Below are 25,799 nucleotides of genomic sequence, written 5' to 3' on the forward strand. Positions count from 1 at the left end.
CTATTCTATACAAGGTCTTTGATATAAACATCATCTTATACAAATATGAGTAGTTTATGAAACAGGTCGTCAATAATCGTTTTGTCTCTTTTTTACTAGTACAAAATTTCATTTGGTAAAAGAGATAAATATATATTTGTTATTTCTAGTTATGGCAACATTTTGTGATGACGTCACAGCAGCTGTAGGTGCGTGCCATTTTTCGCCATTTTATGCGCTGTGTTTTGTGGTACTTCTGCTGTCAAGTAGCTGTTTATGAGATCGTATTTTGTGTTTTGCGGATAAATTACGAGGATTTGATTTGCTAAATCGAAGTTGAAGTTGAAAAAAGTGTTATTCAACATGTCCGTGTATTGTATTGTACAGTGTGGTGCCAGAAAGGACAGAAATCAATCGTATTTGTCACTTCATAGGTTAGTACCCCGTATTCATTGAATAATACAAACAATCCTATAGATTTTGATGTTACAACGCAACTGAGCCATGAATTTGTATTAAACCTTTATATATTTTGAGTAATTGTCATACTACAAACCGTATTTTTCTTTGTTTTCCAATATCTTTATTCGTCATAGTCAAATTAGTGTTGCGCCAATAATACTGGCTAAGAATACTAGTTATTATTTTTACGTTAACAGGTTTCCAAGAAATAAAAGCTTGAGAAGACGATGGTTAGAGAGAGGCTGTTGGTGTTTAAATTTATATTTAAATTTCAGCCTAGCTTGCATCATCTCACTACTGGCTAGATAGATAACATATTTGTATCATGTTATCACAACATGTTTATACTATCTATCATTCAACTACATATTATTATGTACTTAATATACTTAGTCTGTAACTATTATATGTCGAAACAATTATGAGTTGTACAAATTTTATATAAATAAATGAATGTTATCTTTCATTTCAGGCCATCTTTCAATCCAAAATTGTCGACTGGATTTACTGAAACAGGTGATATTGGAAAACTAATCCACAGCTGCAACGTCGTCTGTGCTGCCATTGCCCGTACGTCTGTATCATAAGTCAGTACATGAAAAGGTATTTATCAAATAATTTTATATTTTTAACATGATATAGTATAATTCAACCAGGTACACAATGCACTTAAATCAGATATATTATAGTACATACACTGTTTTAACATTATTATTAAACTTTATTTCAGTCTGTTCAAGAAGACGCGATGAAAAAATTAAAAGATAGCCAATTTGAAGAATATTATGGAAGATCTGCAGAATAAAAATCAAATAATAAAGGGCAAAGTGTATTGATGGAAGAATTGGCAGGACCTCAAGACTTTTTGAAAAGGCAGGTAAACAAATTTCAAGGTTTACCTTTGCCAAAGAAGTATTCCCAAGAAATAAGAAAGTTTGCTTTAACTTTACATTTTCTTTCTCCGAAAGCGTATAATAATTATATATGCAATGTGACAGGGTATCACAAAGACAATTTCTAAACAAATTGACACTGTTTAGATTTGTATTTATTGTAAATATAATGTAGTTACATAATAAATAATGTGTGAAATGAATACTTACTAATAAACAGATTTACGTTATAATTTATGTTTCATTATACACTCCAGGTGGATTCGAATTGTGCGCAATAAAGAATGTAATCAATGTTATAGAGTTGTTAAGGAAACTACTTAGATAAATCTTGACTAAACCCTTTACAAATACAAATATACTTTATTGCACACAACATACCAAAAAGAACAAGTTTTACACAAAACATACAAGAAAAATTTGCGAAAAATACAGTACACCACCTAATTACCCTTTACCTTCCCTTTCTGTTCTCTTATGAATACTTATTATTATAATGCTATACCTATTATTGGTCAGCAAAAATTTAGTATCGATCGCCATCGACTCGCAAAGAAGAAGATGCTATACCTAGTAGGTAGTATTGAAACAGCTTGCAGCCCTAGTAAAGGCCGCCATTTTATGCGACGAAGTGGCACGTTTTTTTTGTAGGTATTTCCAGTCCATACTCTTATATGTCTATGGAGTATTCAATAAACAAAGTGTATCTGCCTATTTTCGCTTCGTGCCAGGAAGCCGCTTCATAACTCAAAAGTTTATGCGGACTTTTGAGTTAATTCGTCTGGGGTTCGGAGTAGGAGTCTACTCCGAGGGTGGGGGCTTAGGTTTCATCATCATCATCTTTCATCATTTCATCAATCATCAAGAAAAAAATACGTAAGACATGGCTGTATGGGCATAGTTCCCTTTGCCTTACCCTTCGGGGAAAACCAAAACAAAAAAAAAAAATGTTCGCCTGTCAAAAGTGTCAAAAAAGTCATAATAGAAATGTGTGCGAGTGTGAATAATTTCAAAATATTTTTATTTTGTGATATTATTTACATGTTACAATAATGAGTCGAAATTCGTATTACTCCCATTCAAGGGCAAGTTCCTCAAAGAGAAGAAGGTCACACTCCGAAGACCGCGGTCGGCATAAACGAAGGAATATTAGTCCGACATCAAAATATTCTCTAGCCCCTGATGAAGATTTCAGTTTTGAGCATTATAAACGTGATTTAAATAAAATTATTTTATACAGCAGTGAAAGTAATACTGTAGGTAACAGTTTGGATGACTTCTGGGTGTTTCTAAAGAAATATGAAGCTACATTGAGAAAAGCTGGCAAACCCATAGTGGATTACCAAAGTTATGAAAAGTATGAAGTAAACGACATTGGAACTCCAAAAGAATTTTCCAAATTTCATTGCATAAACTTTACTACAAAAATAAAATATGTTGATACAGTTCAAGATGATAAACAAAGAAGGAAATTAGATAAAAAGTTATTTGACGCGTTTATGAATATAGTGTCGATTTATTTAGATTTTAAGAATAAGGAAAAGTTTGAGAAATTGAAAAAGTTGAGACAGACACAGAGTGAGTTGCCAGTTGCTAAATACAGGTAAGAATGTGCAGAGAGAAAATCATTGGAGTCTCACCTGGAAATACTTTAATTAATTACAACTTCTATGCTTGTGATATTTTTTTATTTCTTACAAGGGGTTATTGGAAGAGATATGCTTACCACTGTTAAATACAGTGCAAATTAAGTACTTAGGTATACATATTTTTTCAGAAATGAAATTACAGCTGCAGTGCAAAACGAGAGAGTAGTAATAGTGGCCGGAGACACAGGGTGTGGTAAGTCCACTCAGGTGCCACAATACCTACATGACGCAGGTTTTCAAAATATTGGTAAGTGAGCTTTTAAAATTGGTGTTGCCTCCAATTATTATTTTGCTGATAATGGTGCAGATTCTGGCACATTTAAAATTGACCCCCACGATGAGTCAGGGAATGCAATTCCGATCTTGCGGGATCCCGATCTCACAATATCTCGTCAAATTTTTCGGGATCAATCCCAAAACGTAATTTGAAGAGATCCCATTAGAGATTTGGCGAATCTCCTTGAGTTATACTTTTTGTTTTGATTATGCTAATTTCTAAAGAAAACTTAATTATTTAGTTAATGAATAAGTCTATTTCTTTTAAAAAATATTTTGTTTTAATTAACTTACTAAACACACAAGCAGTTTTCATAATTTTCAGCCATCCAAATTTTTTTTGAACGTGACAAGATCTTGAAAATTTCGGAATCTCACGGGATTGATATTCCAAATCTCGAGTCGGGATTGCATTCCCTACGATGAGTGCATAAAAGAGATAAAGCTAGTTTTGAAATTGTCAAGCCAAATTAAAATTAACACAACTGGAATCTGCATCATAGTGTTGATATTGGCATCATCATTTCTCAGGACATCTCCAATTTGGCCAATGTATGTCCTTCTTGGTCTTCCTCTGCCAGCCTTACCACCAAACTTCACTTTATATACTGCTTTAGTCACCCTATTATCCTTCATCTATTTATTCTTTGTTATAATTATCATATTATTATAGGTAAGATAACAGACAGCCTGTGTCTATCTTCCAGATAAATAGGTACAGTCACGAGCATTAATATGTATACACTTTGGTACCATGTCACATTAACTTTTTTGACAAATTGAACTGTAAGTTTCACTAAATGTCAAATATGTTAATGCGACAGAGTCCCAAAGTGGGTTCATTATATTGCTCATGACTGTACCTGTCTGGTTCTATAATGGCTACAAGTGCTCTTTACTCAACTTCATCACATTAAAATATTTCAATATGGTTTTATGATTCACAGCCTGCACTCAACCCAGAAGAATAGCCTGTGTGTCATTGTCAAAAAGAGTAGCATTTGAAATGTTGACTCAGTTTGAAAGCAAGGTCGGTTATCAGATCCGATTTGAGAAAAGTAAGACTGCTGACACAAAGATATGCTTTATCACTGAAGGATTGTTACTACGACAGGTAAATATTACATAACAGAAACAGCCTATATGTCCCACTGCTGGGCACAGTCCTTAATATTACACAACAGCGGAGGGCGTAACATTTACCCCCTCCGATTGAGAGGTGTGCCCTATGTCCGCCATTTGTGCCGCTGATGCACAAACGCTGCAGCGGAACAAACATGGCGCTGCTGCTGTGTGTTGTGCTTGGGCTCCTGTCATTTTGTAATTGCCCTTGTTCTGTTTATATGCAATAAAGTGTTTTTGTTTGTTTGTAAATAAAATTATCATCCTATTTATAAGCTTCTTGTTGGTGTGGTCTTTTATTAAGCAAATTATTGATTTGCAAATTCTTCTTCTTTGCGAGTCGATGGCGATTGATACTAAATTTTTGCTGACCAATACCATTTGCAAATTGTTTATAGGAGATACTTTCTTCATTTATCACAAGCTTTGTCAAAGTGTAATTCCATTAAGTTTATAAAGTGTGCCTTGCTTCAGTCTTGTTAAATTCTTAACTGTGATAAAATGAAAACACATTAATTTGAAAATAGACTGTTTTTAGATCTCTTGGTTATTCTACAGCACTTCAGAAAAAGTCTTCTAATTTTATCTTTTTCTTGCTGCTAAATTCTCAATTTTGAATTGCAGATGTCTTCAGAAAACCTACCAAATTATGACGTCATCATTTTAGATGAAATCCATGAGCGACATTTGATGGGGGACTTTCTATTGGGAATACTGAAATGTCTGATACATAGTCGTACTGATATCAAACTCGTGCTTATGTCTGCCACAATCAATATTAAGTTGTTCGAAGACTATTTCTCAAAAGAAAAAGCTGTTGTTATACAAGTAAGTTGATATTCTCGTTTATAATATAAATTAAATTGATCGTGCGAAAGTAAGATGATACGTGCTTCGGGAGTCACGTAAGCCATTGGTTCCGTTTACTACTTACTGATGTAAGTAAGTTGTTACATGAGCCATGTCAGGAGCCTTTGGCGGCTCAGTTATAACTCTGACTCCAAGGTTGATCAGGTTGGTATTCCACATCACAACCCACACGATAAGGAGAGGAGATATAAGTGAATGTGGTGTCCTAGAAAGACGTCCATCATCATCATTGGCCTTATACGTTTGTAGAAAGACGTACATTGACCAAATTGGAGATGTCCTTTGAAAAGGTTCAGTACGATCTATTCTGAACCGGCGCGGCGGCGTGCGTGTATAATAATAGTGTGTCTGGCAGGATCGAAGCAAACGAGCTGCCGAGAAAGACGTACATTGACCAAATTGGAGATGTCCTTTGAAAAGGTTCAGTACGATCTATTCTGAACCGGCGCGGCGGCGTGCGTGTATAATAATAGTGTGTCTGGCAGGATCGAAGCAAACGAGCTGCCGAGGTTTAGATAATTACCTATTTTCTCATTACTTGGGTACTTACCTACATAATTATTCCAAAATACAATGTAATGGCAGAAGCATATATATAAAAATTGTTGCTTGATATTTCGATCACATTATTGTGTAGAATTGTTGCTCCTATATTGCTTCTCTTTATTGTGATCAGAATAATAATGGGTGGAATATGTAATTGTGCCTGGGTCATCATTTATATACAAAAAATATATATTTGCGTACGTCTGATATCTATGAAATTAGAAGGTTAAACGTAGGAAAGGGCTTTTCGGCGGGAAACGGGAACGGGACAGTTGCTTTCTTCATTGAGTAATCTAAATAATTAATACGAAGTGGTGTTTTGTGGTTGATGATCGCATTAAGTTAGTCGGAAGACATTCGCGAGTGTTATTATATTGGAGTATTCAATGAACAAAGTGTATCTGCCTATTTTCGCTTCGTGCCGGGAAGCCGCTTCATGACTCAAAAGTTTATGCGGACTTTTGAGTTAATTCGTTTGGGGTTCGGAGTAGGAGTCTACTCCGAGGGTGGGGGCTTAGGTTTCATCATCATCACCTTTCATCATTTCATTAATCATCAAGAAAAAAATACGTCAGACATGGCTGTATGGGCATAGTTCCCTTTGCCTTACCCTTCGGGGAAAACCAAAAAAATTAAACGTAGGAAAATCTGTACAGCGCCATCTATATTGTTTTTGAGGAACGTAGCCTGGAAAGTCCCACATTCCCAATGGGGTAGGTGGCGCCACAAGTAATCAGGCAAATTGCAGCCACTGTTGATACATAGTGGTATTTAAGCTATAAAAACCTTTTTTCTTTATGATTTTCCTTACAAACAATTCTGCTTACTCCGGTGGGAGTTTATGCGTGAGTTTATGAATGTATCTATTTTCCTTACAGGTGCCAGGTAGATTGTTTCCCATAGAATTAAATTACAAGCCGATATTTATTGAGGACAAACCGACAAGAGACGACCGGCTGGATCCTCAACCCTATGTTCAAATTATGCAATTAATTGACAACAAATATCCAAGTGAGTGTATCGTATCAACTTCAAATAATTAATATTACGAACGACTCCCCGGGCTCCGTATGAGTAGAGTTTGGTTTCGATAGCTTTAAAAATTAATTATTTTCTATATAAAAGTAAGAGTTGAATGTGTTTAAAGACTGCACTATAAGGTTTACAGATAGATTATCTACAGGAGAATCAAAAAAACAGTATACAGGGTGTTAGTGACATCGTAACGAATACTAAGGGGGATGATTCAGACCATGATTCTAAGTTAATATTAAGTGGAATTTTCCGTCGCAAAATTCACTTTTTTTTTTAGTTTTTTTAAATTATTTTTAATTTTATACTTTTGCGATGGAAAATTCCACTTGATATTAACTCAGAATAATCAGCTGAATCATCCCACTCAGTATTCGTTACGATGTCACTTACACCCCATACAAGTACATATGGTAGCCATACAAGTAGGTATGGGTGTTAGTAACACCGTAACGAATACTGAAGGGGATGATTCAGACCATGATTCTGAGTTGATATCAAGTGGAATTTCCTGTCGGAAAATTCATGAAAATTTTAGTGTTCTTTTTAAATATTTTCCGTTCCATACTTTTGCGATCGAAAATCCCACTTGATATCAACTCTAAATCACGGCCTGAATCATCTCCCTCAGTATTCGTTACGATGTCACTAACACTCTGTATATAACAAAAGGAATGATAGAAAGTTGGAGAGGCAGCAAAATACTTGTAAGCAGTATCTTACGAAAAGTAATGATAAAATTGCAGCCTATCACATAAAATATGCATTGCCGGTATAGTGGCTATGAAATTTGAAAAGCAGTAGAGCTATCGTAGTTATCTGTTTGCAGGAGTAGTAGTAAAAGAGAGTGGTTGAACCGGTGACAGCGGTTTACTTTACATACAAAATGCGCGTTAGAGAGGTATACATCTATCCACCAATTTTTCATCAATCACGACTTTTTTCAAACAAAAATCGACCTTTTTTTACTGCGCTTGTATGCTGATCGTGGTTTTACCGTGGAAATACCACGATCACCTATAGACAAAATTATTGCCGACGAAATTTAGAAAAATCGACCTTGTTATTACTCCACTGCGATCGTTATTTGTAGAGTCGTATGCTGATTGATTCCGTCGGCACTAATTGTCTATGGTGTGATCGTGGTTTTACCATGGTATTCCCACGGTATTCCGTCAATTAGCATACGACTCTACAAATAACGATCGTAGTACAGTAATGATAAGGTTGATTTTTGTTTTAATCCCAAATCATGACTGACTAATGTTGGATCTCTTTTCCGGCGTTTCCAACCTCTTTTGTTCCGTGTTAAAACCAGATTTAATCTTTTCTAGGCGACGAAAGAGGTGACATGTTGATATTTATGTCTGGAGTACAAGAGATCACAGCTATATGTGACGCTGCCCAACAATACGCTGAGAAGACTAAGAACTGGATAGTATTACCCCTTCATAGTGGACTGTCTCTTGCTGAGCAAGACAAGGTAAGAGTAAAAGTGATATTAGTACTCAATATTCTTATAGATGGCGCCGGCGTCGGCTTAATAACGATACATACTCGTAGATCGAAACGGTCTCCGTGGTCCAGTGGTTAAGCGTTGGGCTCACGATCCGGAGGTCCGGGGGTTCGAATCCCAGTGGGGACATATCACAAAAATCCCTCCCTAGTTTGGTTAGTACATTACAGGCTGATCACCTAATTGTCCGAAAGTAAGACGATCCGTGCTTCGGAAGGCACGTTAAGCCGTTGGTCCCGGTTACTACTTACCGATGTAAGTACGTAGTCGTTACATGAATCATGTCAGGGGCCTTTGGCGGCTCAATAGTAACCCTGACACTAGGGTTGATGAGGTTGGTAATCCACCTCAGAACCCACACGATAGAAGATAGACCGAAAGAATTTGACATGGACAGGAGGAGGACCCGGTGGTGTAATGGGTTAATACGCTCGTCTCGGCTTGACTAGAGCTGCTTTTATTCGATTTCAATTTTCTCTTTGTAAGTTTCCCTAACCACGGGTTAGTGTTATAAAAACGAGAATCATTAGAGTAAAAGTAGTTTGAAAAGTAATAAGTAAAGCTTTTCACTAACACAGTGGGCTCGACCATTATAGACGGCGATAAGGCTATCATTAACAGAAAGCTCGGTGAGGTGTGGCTTAGTTTACCTTGTGATGGATGTACCTCTGACTACTGCATTTGGGGAGTCGTGAATTTATGTTATTTAAGACTTGTGTTAAATATGTACAATTTTGAAGGTGTTCGACTACCCTCCAGAAGGTGTAAGGAAGTGCATTGTATCTACCAACATAGCAGAGACTTCGGTCACCATTGATGGTATTAGATTCGTTGTTGATTCCGGAAAGGTAAGCAATACGCATATTTATATTAACATATACATAAACTGCTGGGCACAGGCCTCCCCTCAATCAACCGGAGGGGGTATGGAGCATAATCCACCACGCTGCTCCACTGCGGGTTGGTGGAGGTGTTTTTACGGCTAATAGCCGGGACCAACGGCTCAACGTGCTCTCCGAAGCACGGAATCATCTTACTTTTTCGGACAATCAGGTGATTCAAGCCTGAAAAGTCCTTACCAAAGAAAGGACAGTCTCACAAAGTGATTTCGACAATGTCCCCATCGGGAATCGAACCCGGATTTATATTATTTAAAAATATACTTTATTGCACACAACATACAAAACAAATTCACACAGATGATGATAGATACAGTACAATCTGGCGGCCTTATTGCTAAGCAGCAATTTCTTCCAGGCAACCAGTGGATAGGAAACATTATTACAATTTGGTGCGGGACAGTGCAGCATCTATAAATATTAAATATACAATATTTGTTAAAAATAACTTGGCTTCGCTGTAATAATAATTGCTAGTAGTAGTAGGTTTTTTGTATTATTTTTTGGACAAAAAAGTGGTTATGACTAGACCACCAATGGCTTTCTAAAAATATCATCTCTCTCCCTAGCGTTATCCTGGTCTTCACGGGGTTTGCTTACTTAGGTAATCTTCTGTGTGTTTTTGAGGTTAGCCTGAAGATTTGTCAGTACCGATGTCTGACCTTCCAACCCGGGAAAACCAGACCAATTATAGGTACACATACCTCCGAAAACACTTTTCTCGAGTATGTGGGTTTCCTTCATCGCTAGACCCGTGCTAGATTTAAACCTCACAACGAGAGTTGAGCGTTTTTTCACTTAGTCTACCACGGCTTTTCCTTTCTAAAACATTTAAGACTTTTTGCCAATCTTTCCTTTCTCTGCTCTACTGTTCCTGCCGTACTTGCACGTTTTGATAGGCCTTATTTAATTTTTGCTTTATTTTCATCCAGGTAAAAGAAATGAGCTACGATTCAACAACAAAAATGCAAAGATTGAAAGAGTTTTGGATTTCGCAGGCCAGTGCTGACCAAAGGAAAGGTCGCGCTGGACGTACAGGTAACATACAATTCTTCTTTCGTACCGATTTAATAGAAAGATAGTCTTTTATACAGGGTGTAAGTGACATCGTAACGAAAACTTCGAGGGATGATTCAGGCCATGATTCTGAGTTGATATCAAGTGGAATTTTCCGTCGCAAAAGTATGGAACGGAAAACAATTAAAAAAACACAAACACTGTCATAAATTTTCCGACAGGAATTCCCACTTGATATGAACTCAGAATCAAGGTCTGAATCATCCACCTCAGTATTCGTTACGGTGTCACTAACCCATACCTACTTTTATGGCTACCTGTATGTACTTGTACGGGGTGTAAGTGACATCATAACGAATACTGAGAGGGCTGATCCAGCTCATTATTCTGAGTTAATATCAAGTGAAATTTTCGATGGCAAAAGTATAAAATTGAAAATAATTAAAATAAACTGGAAAAAAAAACATGAATTTTCCGACAGGAAATTTCACTTGATATCCACAAAGAATCATGGTCTGAATCACCCCCCTCAGTATTCGTTACGATGTCACTAACACCCTGTATAGTTTAAAAAATATACGATGTAAAGAACAAGCTTTCCAAGCACTTATGGCATCCTGGATGCAGCGGAGAATCAAGCCAAATGCACTTTCTTTTATTTATTTTCTCCTTTTGTTATCATGGCAACTTTATTGTAATAATCCGTGAACAATGTAATAAGGGACTTTCCAATCGGCGTTCCCCAAAAACACGATAGATGGCGTTGTTAAGTTTATTCTTCGTTTAAACTTCTAATTTCACATAACAGACATATGCATCTTTTATCTTTGTTTTTGGGTATAAATGATGACCCTTCTTATTACATCGATACACCGAGGTACAATTACAACTTCCATCCATTATTATCCTGATCAAAATACAGAGTAGCAATATGGGTAGCAACATCATTCTATACATAATGTGTTCCAAATATCAAGCAACAATTAGTTTTATATTTGCTTCTGCTATTACATTACATTTTTGAATAATTATGTACCCCAGCAATGAGAAAATTGGTAATTACCACGTTAAAAGTGAACAATGCCATCTATCATGTGTTTGGGGAACGTCGAATGGAAACTCCCTCATTGGCTGTATATTCTTGCTTCTTCCATATTTATCAATCGTTTCATACACGCACGCCGGTTCAGAGTAGATCATACTGAACCTATTAATAGGTTCACCTAGGTTCTAGACAGGAACTGTCCTTAAACGTCCAGTTAACCCCCTTTGCACAACGTTCCAGGCCCGGGAGTATGCTACCGGATATACTCAGAGAAGCAGTTCGAAGATTTGGAACCGTTCAGCACTCCTGAAGTGTCGCGAGTGCCTCTAGCGTCTCTCCTCTTGCTGATGAGTTCTCTAGGAGTGAATGATGTTAGGAGGTTCCCGTTCCTAGATGCCCCGCCTGAGGATGGCGTTGAAAATGCTCTGCTTGAGCTGAAACAACATGTAAGTATTAACAGTTTTGTCCCTCAGAATATTAAGTTTGAAAACCATAAGTTTATAAGTAGAATGTTTATCTCAACAAAAACATTTGTTGATTTCAACGACAAAAGAAGTGAGATCTAAATGGGTGCTTAGTTAAATGATCCGTCCTGAAATTTATTTATAATAACATAAAATATAATTTATTCTTATAAGTTAAGAAAATACATTGTAGCCTAAGGTCAGATTTGGCTAGTTTTCATAGCGAAGGCTATAATATATGAATTAATAGGAAGTTCTAAACCGGCAATAACTTGTCGATTCTTATTTTATTATTACGATAATTTGGGATTGCTGGTAGAAACTACCCATCGAACATGATTTATTGTTGGAGTATTACCTAATTGTTAAAAGGAGATACTTCAAATTTGATACAAATCGTAGTATTTTGATACAAATGTAGTTCATCGTGAAAGTTGTTCATCGAAAAGGTAGAGATGGCGCCACTAACTCGACTCTCCTGCAACGCTGGACGAAGAAGTATTAAAAAAAGAATCGTGGACAAAATGAAGGGAGGCCTTTGGCCACATAGTGGGATATTTAGAGCTGAACAAGACAAAATACTTCCTTTTAAATATTTGAATTGTAATTTTCAGGGTGCCCTAACCTACAACGAGAAGCTAACATCTCTCGGTCGCGTATTAGCCAACTTACCAGTGGAGGTGTCGCTAGCTAAAGCGATAGTGATTGGCGCCGCAACTCTGCCACCGCATAAGAGGGACTCCGCTCTCGCCCTGGCGGCCGCTTTGGGCATACGCTCCATTTACACAACCCGAGCGCATAGGGATTTTGACTGTGAGGTGAGTAAAGATTAACGTCTACATATAGTATTTTTTCAAATGCATTAGATTTTTATCTTCCCGTAAAAACGGACAGAATAAATTAATGGATCATGTCGACGAAGTGCTGATTACCCGTCTATTACCCCGGGACAATTCTTTCAATATTATCCTCACACAATATAAGACATGTTGAACTGAGGTTCGCGCCCACCTGGGCACGCTCAGGCCTGCTGTCTAATATTTTGTACCTGGTGAGATTCTTCAGCGCTCCCCATTTGTCCAGCCATGAAGTGGATGTCATGCGTGGCATATGTACAATAAGTGATGTTTTGGCGACGTGGGTGTTCTGCCGCCAAAGAATGCTACCTACACCCACACACATAATGCCACAAGCGTTGATGGGTTGGGTTGATGAGGTTAGTAATCCACCTCGTAAGCCACACAATAAGGAGAAGTGTTGATTTGATAGTTTTACATGTGCATCGCAATATGCAAACTTCGTTAGCGCGTTTTAGGCCTGCATTGAAAGATGTGCGCCATCTGTTGGATATGGGCGGAACTAGCTGGTCAACTTATTCGGTCCGTCACAAAAAACAAATACCTAACGATTGACAAACGATAATCGTCACAACCTTTCTCCTGTCTCGTTTAGAACGCAAGAAAACCTGATGAATCTGACCATGGAGATCCTCTAACACTGCTGTCTTTATACTGCGGCTGGCTGGCAGTGAAGGCTGAAGGTGGCGGCGGCCGCGCGTGGTGTCGCCGCCGCGCTCTCGAGGACCAGAGGCTCTATGAACTCACCAAGCTGCAAGCACAACTCACTAATTTACTACAGGTATACCATTTAAATATTTTCTTTTTAAAACTCCTAATTGTCACATTGTATGTTCATCCTAATGGGGTTTCGTTTATTTATCCAACGAAGCCATAACTTGATCATGACCACCACCAATCACGTTGGTCTAACAGAAAGCTCGATGAGGTGTGGGTACTCAGTTCATCTCGCGATGGATGTACCTCTGATTACCGCAATTGGGATATATGTATTTGTGAGCTTATGTTATAAATGTTACGAGTATGTATATGCCAAAGCTAAGGTTAGGGGATGCAATGGTTTGTCCATAAGATTCATCACATCCATCTTAGGACTTTGTATCAACAGTGTACATTGAAGGTCACACATCACGAATTTAAGAGCCACACTCTTGTCGGTGTAGCATTCTCCATTCCTGTCTTACAAAGGCCAATTCTTTCACTTCCTTATAAGACACGACGTTCACCGTCTCTTTAATTTATTCCACGTAAGCTCTTCTTGGTCTTCCCCTTCCTCTCTTTCCTTGTAGCTAAAGTAATTCATCAGCAATTTTGCATTTGTTGACACTACGCACTTACTTTTATATGCGCAAATGCACAAATTGTAATATAGTGGCCTAGGTGACTAAAAAGGCCATATTGAAACAACCCATCTAAAAAGCAATATTGCTAGATTAATTGCTTGTATGTGGCCATCGAAAATCTGTATTTCTGATTTGTTTGACAGGATAACAACTTAATGGAGACTATGGAACCGGAGACTATGTCGTCAGCTGAGCGAGCCATGAGACACGGACAACTCAAACAGCTGAAAGACATGAGAAGGTAGGACTGTGGGCATAGAATAAAGATAACATTACATCATCATCAGCCCATTAACGTCCCCACTGCTGGGGCACGGGCCTTCCCTATGGATGGATAGGGAGATCGGGCCTTAAACCATCAAGCGGGCCCAGTGCGAATTGATGGTTATTAACGACTGCTAATGCAGCTGGGACCAACGGCTTAACGTGCCTTCCGAAGCACGGAGGAGCTCGAGATGAAAACTTTTTTTTGTGGTCACCCATTCTATGAACGGCCTGTGCGAAAGTTGCTTAACTTCAACAATCGCAGACCGAGCGCGTTTACCGCTGCGCCGACGAGCTTCTTAATAAAGAACGGTAATTCTCCGTCCCGCACTTAGTATGGGGCGCCGAGCTAGATTTACCTCACCCCCTCTGGGGCTTACTTTAGTGTAAATGGTCATAAACCGCTAAAGAGTGGGGGGGGGGGGGCACTGTTTGTCTCGCTCGCACCTACGTGGTAAGGCAGCACACGGTAAGAATGAGATTTTTGTATGGCGTGTGCATGGATCCAAAATAATAGAATAGAATAACTTTATTCCCAAAACAGTGAAGGTTACAAAAGCATTTACATAAATTAAGTTTAACAATTTGTGACTAGTAGCTAACAAAAGATCACGCCTATTTCCCATTGAGGTAGGCATTCCCCTTACTACAATCCTAACACACCAAATTCGATTCTTCCACTCTTATTCTACTCTTACTCTCTTTTTCAACCTTAAATTTATTGTGTTAAGGGTTAATTTATACCTGTACTGCCTGACGTGAATTTGACACATCTTAAACCCATTATGGGTTTCAGTGTCGCAATGTAAGAATTTTATAATATCTTTTGTAATGAATAAATAAATAAATAAATAATCAAAGCTTTATATATACCGGTTTTAGCCTTGCTTCAAAACTGTATTGCACTCACAGCGGGTAACAATCAATATTGCATTTTTGTTTATAAATAATGCTTTTAATAATCATTGAAAACTGAAAACACGTCCCCTATTACATGGGACTTATTATATACCTCTCTGCCTACCCCTTGGGGATACACGCGCAATGCTATGTTATATTTATATTATGTTAAAAAACGTGGTGTATCGAAAGTTTGTTAGTAATTACTAATTAGAATTTCATAAATCTATCTTTGATATAGGAAACCGGTACCCAATTGGGTAGTTACCTAGGTCAAAGATAAATTAAGAAATTCTGATTACGAAATAAAGACAGATCTAAAGGTGACAAAAAACGTTTTCTTTTTTCAATGTAACTTATTTATGAATTTTAATAAAGAAATTTTGACACGTTTTTCTATGACGTCACAGGTTGCTTTCTCATACAAGTTCTATAGTAATTTCGTGTTTTGAAGTTTAGCAAAAAAGTAACTGATTTGACTAGTTGGTAACTACCCTATTGTATTCCTTTCAGACAATACAAACAAAAAGCGGCAGAAGATTCGAAACGGAAGAAGCGCCTTAAGGTAGATTCCTATGAGATAGTAGATGAAAAGGACGAGGAAGATGGCGCCTTGGACATCCGAGACATTGAGTTCCGAATGACGAACGACGCTAAGAGGATTCAGGCGTTGATATCAGGGGCTAGTACCAGTAGTGGACGGGACCTTATTATGTTGAAGGTACTTAAGGTTTTTTACATACCAAACATAAGCTCACTTCTATATTCCTAATCATTAACTTTCCAATCGGCGTTCCCCAAAAACACGATAGATGGCGTTGTTAAGCATTTTCTTCGTTTAAACTTCTAATTTCATGGATAACAGACATATGCATCTTTTATCTTTGTATTTGGATACTATATTATCTTTGGGGTCATGCTGCAGATATGAACAGCATTTTTGTTCTGCAAAAGCGAGCCATTCGGGCGATTTACAAATTGGGACCCAAGATGTCACTTAGAAATAAATTTAAAGAAATTAATATTTTAACTTTGGCATCACAATATATCTTTGAAAACTTAATATATGTAAAAAAACATATAGGATTATTTGCAAAAAATAGCGATCGGCACATTGTTAATACCAGGAACAAAAATAAACTTGCTTTACAAGTCAGTCGATTACATAAGATTACTAAATCTTTTAAGGGGCAATGTATACGTTTTTACAATAAGAATTCTGAATGTCAATACATTCAGAATTTGCCTTTCAACTGTTTTAAGACAGTAGTTAAACAAAAACTTTACAAAAAAGGTTATTATAAAGTTAGTGATTATTTAGAAGATATGAATGCATGGGATTAACTGTCTGAGAACTGATATTAGGCAGCTAAATTACTCAATTGTATACCAATATTTTATGTTTTATGTTTATTTTTATTTTTTTAAAGAACGTCTAGGGCCCTGTGCCGAGGTTTTTCTTGCAGCTTCTTTTCCCCGGCTATACAGGTTGTGAGAAGCTGCAGTAGTTTTAGGCGGATGAGACGTTCGTTATGTAAAATTGACGATTCAAAGTGTAACTATGTTACCTACTGAATAAAGATATTTTTGAATTTGAATTTGTATAAGGTACAAGATACAATTACAACTTCCACCCATTATTATCACTACATAGTATAAAACAAAGTCGCTTTTTCTGTCCCTATATCCCTATGTACGCTTAAATATTTAAAACTACGCAATTAATTTTGATGCGGTTCTTTTTAATAGATAGTAATAACATCCATTAAATAGTGGAGAAATACTGTTATTTTTGAGGTTTTTAATGTGATGTCGTAAATAATTTAAATTTTTCCTCAGCATTGCACCCGAGCGAAACCGGGGCGGGTCGCTAGTTCTGATTAAAGTAAAGAGAAGCAATATAGGTAGCAACATCATAATGTACATAATATGATCATCATTATATACATAATGTGATCCAAATATCAAGCAACAATTAGTTTTATATATTATGCTTCTGCCATTACATTACATTTTAGAATAATTATGTACCCTCGCAATGAGAAAATAGGTAATTATCACTTTAAAAGTGAACAACGCCATCTATCGTGTGTTTGGGGAACGTCGATTGGAAAGTCCCCCATTGTGATAGGGGTACATGCATTGTATGATGAACTTAACTAAGTACCCAAGCTTCACTGAGTTTTCTTAACTCTACACTAAGTAAGCGGCGCGCCATATCACTGTCTATAATGGCCGAGGCTATTAGGTAGTTTCCTAGGTCAATGATAGATAATGAAATTCTGATTACCAAATAAAGACAGATCTAAAGGTGACAAAAAATGATTCCTTTTTTCTGTTTAACTTAATAATAATTTTAATAAATGCTTTTTAAATAAGGGCTTTTTCGTAGAAACTAGTTTCGTTGTATTCATTGATGTAAAACCTGTTTTTTTTTTGTTTTGCAGATTGTTCTCTGCAGAGCGTTGTACCCACAAATAGCTGTTGCGGATGAATTTAATCATTTTAAGGTATATTATTTATACTACAGATTTCAAAATAACAAAGACATTAGTGCTCCAGTATATGAACCAAACACTTCAGAACCCCGATACCGACCCCGCCAGCGTGGTCGACGATTTCCCTCATTCAGCGCTTATCGCTATCAACACTAGGTTCGATTAATTCTTCCAAATATTCCTCTCTCAGACGACGCCCTGAGCCGAGGTTCGCGCCCAACTGGGCACCCTCAGGCCTGTTGTCTTAAACGTTATACCGGGTGAGAGCCTTCAGCGCTCCCCATTTGTCTGGCCAAGTAGTTAATGCCATCTACAATAAGTCACGTCAAAAAAAAACTCCAGTACACACTACACACCATCTTATTTTATTTAAAGTTATACTTGTCATTTTATTATCCGCTGAAAAGGTAAGGGACGGGTCATCGACAGGCAAAACATTTATGGAACACACCTCAAGTTTAGGCACAAATCTAAAATAACACTGAAAATTTTACATAAGCCGATAACCCGATAGAATTAAGTTGACAGCACACTTCAAACGATTTGCGTACCAGTGAGATACCTTTTTGATTCGTCCGGGTTATTCATTCATCCACTCATTCATTTTAAAATTAACCTGCGTCAGAGGTACATCCATCACTCGGCGCTTTCCTTTTCGGCGTTTAAGAAAATGACAGGTATAACAAAATAAAATTAGATGGTGTCTGCAGGAATCGGGGCCATTTACAGAGAAATCTTATTCTAAGGTGTGCAAAGGAGGCCTTATCGATATTACAAAATATCTAGATAGATATAAGATAAGATAAGATAGTAGATACTATCTTCTCAGCCTGTGTCCACTGTGTATAGGCTTCCTCTCTTTCACGCCATGCTTTCCAGTCCTGTGCAAGTCACATCCATTGCTTTCCGACGTATCTCACAATGTCATCCGACCACCGGGCTGGTGGTCTGCCTCGATATCGCATACCATCCCTTGGCCACCATTCAGTAACAGCCTTAGTCCATCTGTTGTCTTCCCGTCTTGCCAAGTGTCCAGCCTACCTCTATTTAAGCCTAGGGACTCGTATACCTACATCTTCGACTTTAGTGCGTTGCCGAATTTCGACGTTTGGTATACGATCTACCAGCGGGCTTAGCACCGTAAACACGCGACTCTTTCTCGCCGCGACAGATATCATCTGTCTCTTTCTGTGCAGTACTGTGAGAGAGTGACAGGTGACTATGTCCAGGCGAGAAAGAGTCGCGCGCTTACGGTACTAAGCCTGCAGGTGGCTAAAAAATATACAAACGCAATAAATTGTTACAATACAATACAATACAAATACACTTTATTGCAACAAAAAGACTCTTAAAAAATGTTTTAAACTTCCAGTCAGGTGCAGACCAACTATATCACACATGGAGCAAGCCATTCGTGTACCTACACCCGACTTCGTACTTCGGTAAAAACCCTCGCGTCTTACAACTGACTGAAGGGGACATACAAACTGACGCGCCGCTTGGCTTCAAGAGTAAATTGCCCTTGTCTGCCAAACACCAGATATTGTGTTACCTGTAAGTATTTCGTCGCTATTTTTTTGACGTGACCTGATAAACATAACCTTAAGAGCCGTGGTAGCCCAGTTGGTAAAACGCTTGCCACTCACTTTGAGGTCGCAGGTTGATGGTGCTGGTTGGTTGTTGATGATGCAATGCAAGGATAGAGATATAGTACCTCGCATAGCGCAAAAGAGACAAGAGATACATCTCTCTCGCACTAACGGTAAACAACCTAGTACGAAAGAGACGGGAGATATGTGACTGTGTTTGACTTGTCTGAACTTTTGTTCCAGGTCTTTACTGGAGACAACAAAGCCGTACATAGTCAATTCTATGAGGATGCCTGCTGCGCAAACGTTGCTACTTCTAGCGCATACTATAGACACCAATATTGGCTTCACAAGGTAATGGCAATTGGGTCGTGTATTAGGTTCAAGATAAATTATGAAATTATAAAAAATTTACATTGGCAATAATCCGACAGAATTATGTTGACAGCACACGTCAAACGGTTTGCATACCAGCGAAATACCTTTTTGATTCGCCCGGGTTATTCATTCGTTTACTCATTCTTCCTAAAATTAAGAGCTGTCAATCATCCGTCCCTTTCCTTTTCGGTGGATAAGAAAATGACAGGTATAACTTAAAGTAAAATTAGCAGGTGTCTGCAGGGATCTGGGCCATTATCGAAGTATTATAAAATTAAGTAACAAAATGATATAACACAATTCAGTATTTAATTCAAACCGCTTTTATTTGTTCCAGAATTGTATGTGACTCGTGGTTGTTACTAGAATTCCCTTATCCTGAATCCGGTCTAAACCTGTTGTTAAAAGCCGTCAAGCTACGACAAAGATGGGATGCTCTCATCAATAGACGACTTAATGGTAAATGTTTTTACATACATAAAATTAAAGTCACTGAGGTCCTGCATTTAGGGGCCTTCGGCGGCTCATTAGTAACCCTGACATCAGTGTTGATGAGGTTGGTCATTGACCTCACAATCCACACGAAAGAAGAAAATATAATATTAATTTTCTTATAGATGCCAACCCCAACAAGTCGGTCGAAGCAGAACTACAAAAGAACCAGCCGAGAGAATCGTATGAGGAGTTGCAACACGACTTATCCTGCGATATCAGCGCCTACATGTCTGCTGAAGTTTACTACACTATCAAACGGCTCCTACCCGGTGATTTGAAGGTAAATACAAACAGCCAGTAGACGACGTCACACCCCGGGCAAAATCCATACAAAAATCTCATTCTAATCGTGTACTGCCTTACGCCTAACGTGCGAGTGAGACAGATAATCCGCATGCTCTTCCGGTTACTCCTTAGCACATTTTATATTATATTTAACCACCAGCCAATAGAGCAACGTGCTGGAGTATGATCCATACCCCCTTGTTGTTTGAGGGGACGCTTGTGCCTTGCGGATGTTATGTTTATCATCTCTCTAGCGTTAACCCATTCTCACAGGGTCCGCTAACCTAACCTGAAGGTTCGACAGGTTTTTTACAGAAGCGACTGCCTGTCTGGCCTTCCAACGCACGAAGGGAATACCAGCCCAATACAGGTTAGGTCACACATATCCGAAAGACATTTCTCGGGTATGTGAGTTTCCTTACGGTGTTTTCCTTCACCGCTGAACATGTGATAATCATTTATAATCCAAACATGAATTCGAAAACAAATTTGACAATCATTGGTTTAGGCCTGTGCTGGATTCGAACCTGCGACCACAAAGTGAGAGGCAAGCGTTCTACTAAATGATTTTGGAAATATGATCATATCATAGTATGTTATATTTAACTTTTAGGTGTTATATTATGGAGCAGACGAAACTCATCCAAGCATAGATCCGAATCCATTTGAAGAGAAATTCGAATGTCGACCACACGATAAGAAAGGCGGCGTTTATGTGACTGACAATGTAGTTTACAATTGGTAAGTCAATATATTTTTCCTTACTACTATTTTCCTTTAGAAGGTTTTGTAGGTTTGGTAGGATTTCTCTATAAACATAAACAGCCTATACATATACGTCCCACTGCTGGGCACAGGCCTCCCCTCAAACAACCAGAGGGGTTATGGAGCATACTCCACCACGCTGCTCCACTGCGGATTGGTGGAGGTGTTTGGGCTAGTAGCCTGGGACCAACGGCTTAGCGTGCTTTCCGAAACACGAAATCATCTTACTTTTCGGACAATTTGGTGATTCGAACCAGCAATGTCCTTACCAAACAAAGGACAGTCTCACGAAGTGATTTCGACAATGTCCCCATAGGAAAAAAAACGCGCAAAAAAGGCGCCTATAAATTAATAGTGACAATCAAGACTGGACGAAACATTGCCACTCGAATTTTATACGGCGTTGTTATCTAGTAGTCTAGTACAGTCATGAGCAATATAATGTACCCACTTTAGGACTCTGTCGCACTAACATATTTGACATTTAGTGAGACTTACAGTTCAATTTCTCAAAAAAGTTAATGTGACATGGTACCAAAGTGTTTACATATTAATGCTCGTGACCGTACAGTGGTCCCCAAAATGATCCATCTAAATTTAACCGTTACCAATATGAATAAAGAGCTTTTCGCTGAGCGTTGGCTCGGTCGGTTGCTGTGTCGTTCCACAAGCAGGCCCCACTCCATATTCGCTACTCCTCCTCGCGACTTGTGAAGCTCTGCTCTAGCAAATACTAAATTAATTATTTTTTATTAATTCGATGTAATAGGGTATTTGACTGGCACAAAGATACATTATAAAATGATAATCTAGAAATAGAAGCCAGTCTAAGATCGAAAATCAATCTCATTTTACTTTTCGACTTATTTTCAAATGTTATTTATGTATTCAGTAATAATGAGTACGACGTTTGACAGAGCTTTTATTGATGACGTCACATGACTGTATTTCCATAATTATAAACTCCACAGAAAACTTTCGTTTTGACGTTTCCTAAAAAGTATCTCATTTGACTGGGTAGTCAAGTAGGTATTCCAATTTGAGGATTGGTCATGGTCATACCGAGTTTTTTGTTCTGTTCGAGTTTGCACGCGTCCACATATATGACCACACCTCAAACACTCCATACAAAAATCTCCTAACCGCGTAAGTGCGAGCAGGACGCATAGTCCTCGCACGCTCTCCTTTACTGCTTACTGGTTTACGGCTATTTAGTAAATCTAACTCGGCGCCCCATACGAATTGATGCCGGGCGGAGAGTTACCGTCCTATACATAGTGTTATTCTTTACGACGCGGTTTCGTACAGACTCCTGCTTACCAGTGCAAAACGTGCCTAATACCGCTTCTGTATGCGAGTTTTAATCTTTAATTTCTTTCCAGCGTGGTTGATACAGATTGGAGCTACAACAGCTATCAGGAAACCTACGCGTTACCATGGACATGCCCGGACTGCGGCATATCCCTATGTTTCTCACCTCTAGAACGCCTTCAACACAAACAGTTTACCTGCTCTAACAGAACAGAGAAGAAAGAGACAGAAACACCGAAACCCGTAAAGGATAATAGACCAAATGCTAAAGAGTATAAGTGTGAAACTTGTAAAGAGACCTTATACATGACGCCTGTAGAAATTTTGAGGCATAAAAAGAGTTGTATGGTGAAATAAAATTGCTATTACTGTAAGTTTGTGTTTTCTTTTTTTTAAATCGTAGTGACAGATGACATCAAAGATCTCGTGTGTAAGAGAGCGGTCAAATTCAAAAATATATTTGCTCAGTAGGTAATATAGTTACACTTTGAATCGTTATTTTTTACATAAGGAACCTTTCATCCGTCTAAAACTACTCTAGCTTCTCACAACCTGTATAGCCGGCCTACATACTTGTAGTAATTAAATAATAATATCATGTACTCATGATACAATACAATTTGCGGCTCTGCCCACTCCATTAGGACACTCGGACGTTTTATGTGTCTATGTATTTGAGTACATACTATGCTTAGAGCACATTTTTGACCTGCATTTAAAATTGTCCATGGAAAGACGACCTGTGCCCTGTTTATCAAAACTTACAAACCTTGTATTTATTACAAGCAATTTTCTTGCGCAAACACGTTCAGAAGCTACAAGTTACTCACAAGTACGTATAAACTACGTACGTTTATCAAAAAAAGTAGAGGAATTGTAAATTATATTCATATTCATATATTTATTTGTATTTATCATACATTATTAATATTAATTTTAGTTGAACATCATTATTATTTTATAATAAACAATTTTTTCAATTATATACTTAATTAAAGATATTTTGTGTATCCGTGGGATACAAATAAATTAAAATAACAATAAGTACTTAATATTTATACTTGTGAAATAAATATTGACACTTGTAACATGTAATTTACATGTGTAGTTTTTGTAAACACATTCTTGTAGTAATAAAAAATATTTACAACAAAAAAAAACTTGTCATACAGGGCTTGTAAGTTTTGAACAGGGCACTGGATGCGTTTGAGACGGATTGGAGAGAGATCACAGGACAGGAAGGAGTGGAAACTCAGAGGGGAGGCCTTTGCCCAACAGTGGGACAATGCAGGCTAGTAAAAAAAAAACAAAGCTACAGCAATACATTATAAAATACGTATTATTATTGCAATGTAATTACACTCAGTTCAATAATAACAATTCTCTAACCAATAAGTTTCCTGTGCCCCTTCTAAAGTTAACCATCAATTTTATTGGAACCCATTGTGCGTGCTATCTAAAATTGAAAGTTCCATCGCTAGTCATGAGTACTAGAGGCTAGGTCTTGCACCAAATTAATGGCGTGCTATAAAAGTTAACTTTATACCCGGATAATTAGATCTGTAGTTACGCGGAGGTCCGTGTTGCTCTATGGTAGTTACGAACTTTGTAATAAGAAGATTGTTCTTTTTTGAGCAACTTTTTTCCCACCGGGGTAAGCAGAGACTATAGAAGTGGGAAATAGGCGTGAGTTTATGTATGTATGTATGTATGTATGTATGTTGAGCAACTTTTTTGACGTGAATTAGATCGTAAATTCGTTCGTTAGTTCGTGAATTGGTCGTAGATTTTCCACAAATGGATTAACTTCTTGGCCGGATAAATGAAGAGTACTGAAAGCTCTAACCCGATACAAAATTTAAGACACCCGGCCTGAGGGGCCCAGTTGGGTTCGGACCTCGGCGCAGGGTGTCATCTGAGAGGATAATATTTGAAAGATTGAATCGAGTGGGTCGATAGCGATAACTAACACTTTCCTTCACTCACTCACTTCGTGACCCCTACCTCCCTTCGTGATCACTTTGTGATCTCTAGTTTGGTTAGGACATTACAGGCTGATCATCTGATTGTTCAAAAAGTAAAAAGGTCCGTGCTTCGGAAGGCACGTTAAGCCGTCGGTCCCGGTTATTACTTACTGATGTAAGTACGTAGTCGTTACATGAGTCATGTCAAGGGCCTATAAGTAATAACCCTGACACCAGGGTTGATGAGGTTGGTAATTCACCTCACAGTCCACACGATAGAATATTACATGGGACCTAAACATAACTGGCGATTTTTTTTCGTCATGCGTTCCTATTTTTCATTTCAGGAGTTGAAAGTCCTTGTTTTCGGCTGGAATTATTTCGTTTTTCAACGAATTTCGATTCTGATTTCAAATTAATTTATATCTATTTTGGAACTTAAAGAAAAACGTAATATAGTATTAAACTTAAAACGTATCTACGTATGGTAGTTTTTAATACCTGTCATAACTACCTTGTTACATTTTAGCTGTTGCTTGTAGGTCGGGCAGAGGCACATCTAATCAGGAAGCAACTTGCAGCTCGAGAAACGTTACAAAATTCTAATAAATATTATGAACCTTACAGCAGTGACTTATAAAATAAAAGGTGAGTACAAAATATTTATAAATACAGTGATGCTAAAGCTGGACAATGAAACATAATTTTATTTTAGTGTTAACAACTCTAAGAGATGAGGTGATGGTGGTGGTGGTGGTGGTGGGGTGATGGGTTGATAAGCTTGTTACTCCACCTCACAACCTACACGATAGAAGAAACTCTAAAAATAGTGCTGCCCTTCACTTACGACAAGTGCAAGACAGAGATAAAGTTAATTTTAGTCAGTAAAAGTTACGTTGCTGTCTTCACAAATCGGCATCATTATTAAGTATCTACCTACTTACGTACAGGTTTAGATTGAATACATTTAAATCGAATCAAATATAAGTAATCTTAATGCACACACACACACACTCACGCACACACACGCACGCACGCACGCACGCACGCACGCACGCACGCACGCACACACACACACACACACACATTCACTCACTAGTTAAAGTATCACTGGTCGCGACCGAATTTCTAGCGGAACTATTGAACATTTCATCCGAATGATGATTGTTTATGATAGATCATTCATTCAATTTTGTTCAAAACACAATATTAAACCTTTTGCGATAGAATTAGAATGCATAATTACGTAAAAATAGGTACCAGTCCTATGGGTCAGGATCCTAATCACACACATACGAGGGGGGTAGTCAGGATCCTTATCACACACAGATCAAAGGTTAATATACACTCGCAGACATACATTCAAGTAAGATTCTTCTT

The 25,799-nt window shown here is 37.9% G+C and overlaps 1 protein-coding gene across 3 annotated transcripts; it reads left to right on the plus strand.

The window, feature by feature from the left end:
* Positions 1-2,312: 2,312 nt before the first annotated feature.
* Positions 2,313-25,067, plus strand: LOC126370522 (probable ATP-dependent RNA helicase DHX34). 3 transcript variants are annotated; one of them, XM_050015398.1, is made up of 21 exons: positions 2,313-2,937; positions 3,112-3,230; positions 4,207-4,373; positions 5,006-5,209; positions 6,676-6,808; positions 8,164-8,312; positions 9,086-9,193; positions 10,177-10,282; positions 11,547-11,752; positions 12,385-12,588; positions 13,223-13,408; positions 14,114-14,211; positions 15,648-15,855; positions 17,582-17,644; positions 19,005-19,186; positions 19,465-19,575; positions 19,937-20,058; positions 20,217-20,374; positions 20,993-21,120; positions 22,527-22,825; positions 24,962-25,067. In XM_050015398.1, exons 1-20 carry the CDS (start codon positions 2,387-2,389, stop codon positions 22,810-22,812), a joined length of 3,489 nt encoding a protein of 1,162 aa, XP_049871355.1. In that variant the 5' UTR covers positions 2,313-2,386; the 3' UTR covers positions 22,813-22,825; positions 24,962-25,067. The 3 variants fall into 3 exon arrangements, with proteins under 3 accessions (XP_049871355.1, XP_049871356.1, XP_049871357.1); XM_050015399.1 differs by having other exon boundaries at positions 22,527-22,829; positions 24,962-25,006; XM_050015400.1 differs by lacking the exon at positions 24,962-25,067 and having other exon boundaries at positions 22,527-22,831.
* The last annotated feature ends 732 nt before the right edge of the window (positions 25,068-25,799 follow it).

The sequence above is a fragment of the Pectinophora gossypiella genome, chromosome 11, assembly GCF_024362695.1.
Source record: "Pectinophora gossypiella chromosome 11, ilPecGoss1.1, whole genome shotgun sequence".
NCBI lineage: Eukaryota > Metazoa > Arthropoda > Insecta > Lepidoptera > Gelechiidae > Pectinophora > Pectinophora gossypiella.

Excerpts from the sequence above, each read along its gene's own strand:
- LOC126370522 (XM_050015398.1), top strand. The coding sequence starts at position 2,387 with ATGAGTCGAAATTCGTATTACTCCCATTCAAGGGCAAGTTCCTCAAAG. Across the intron at positions 13,409-14,113 it reads AACTCACTAATTTACTACAG|GATAACAACTTAATGGAGAC; the intron begins GTATACCATTTA and ends TTTGTTTGACAG. Across the intron at positions 20,375-20,992 it reads TCCTACCCGGTGATTTGAAG|GTGTTATATTATGGAGCAGA; the intron begins GTAAATACAAAC and ends TTTAACTTTTAG.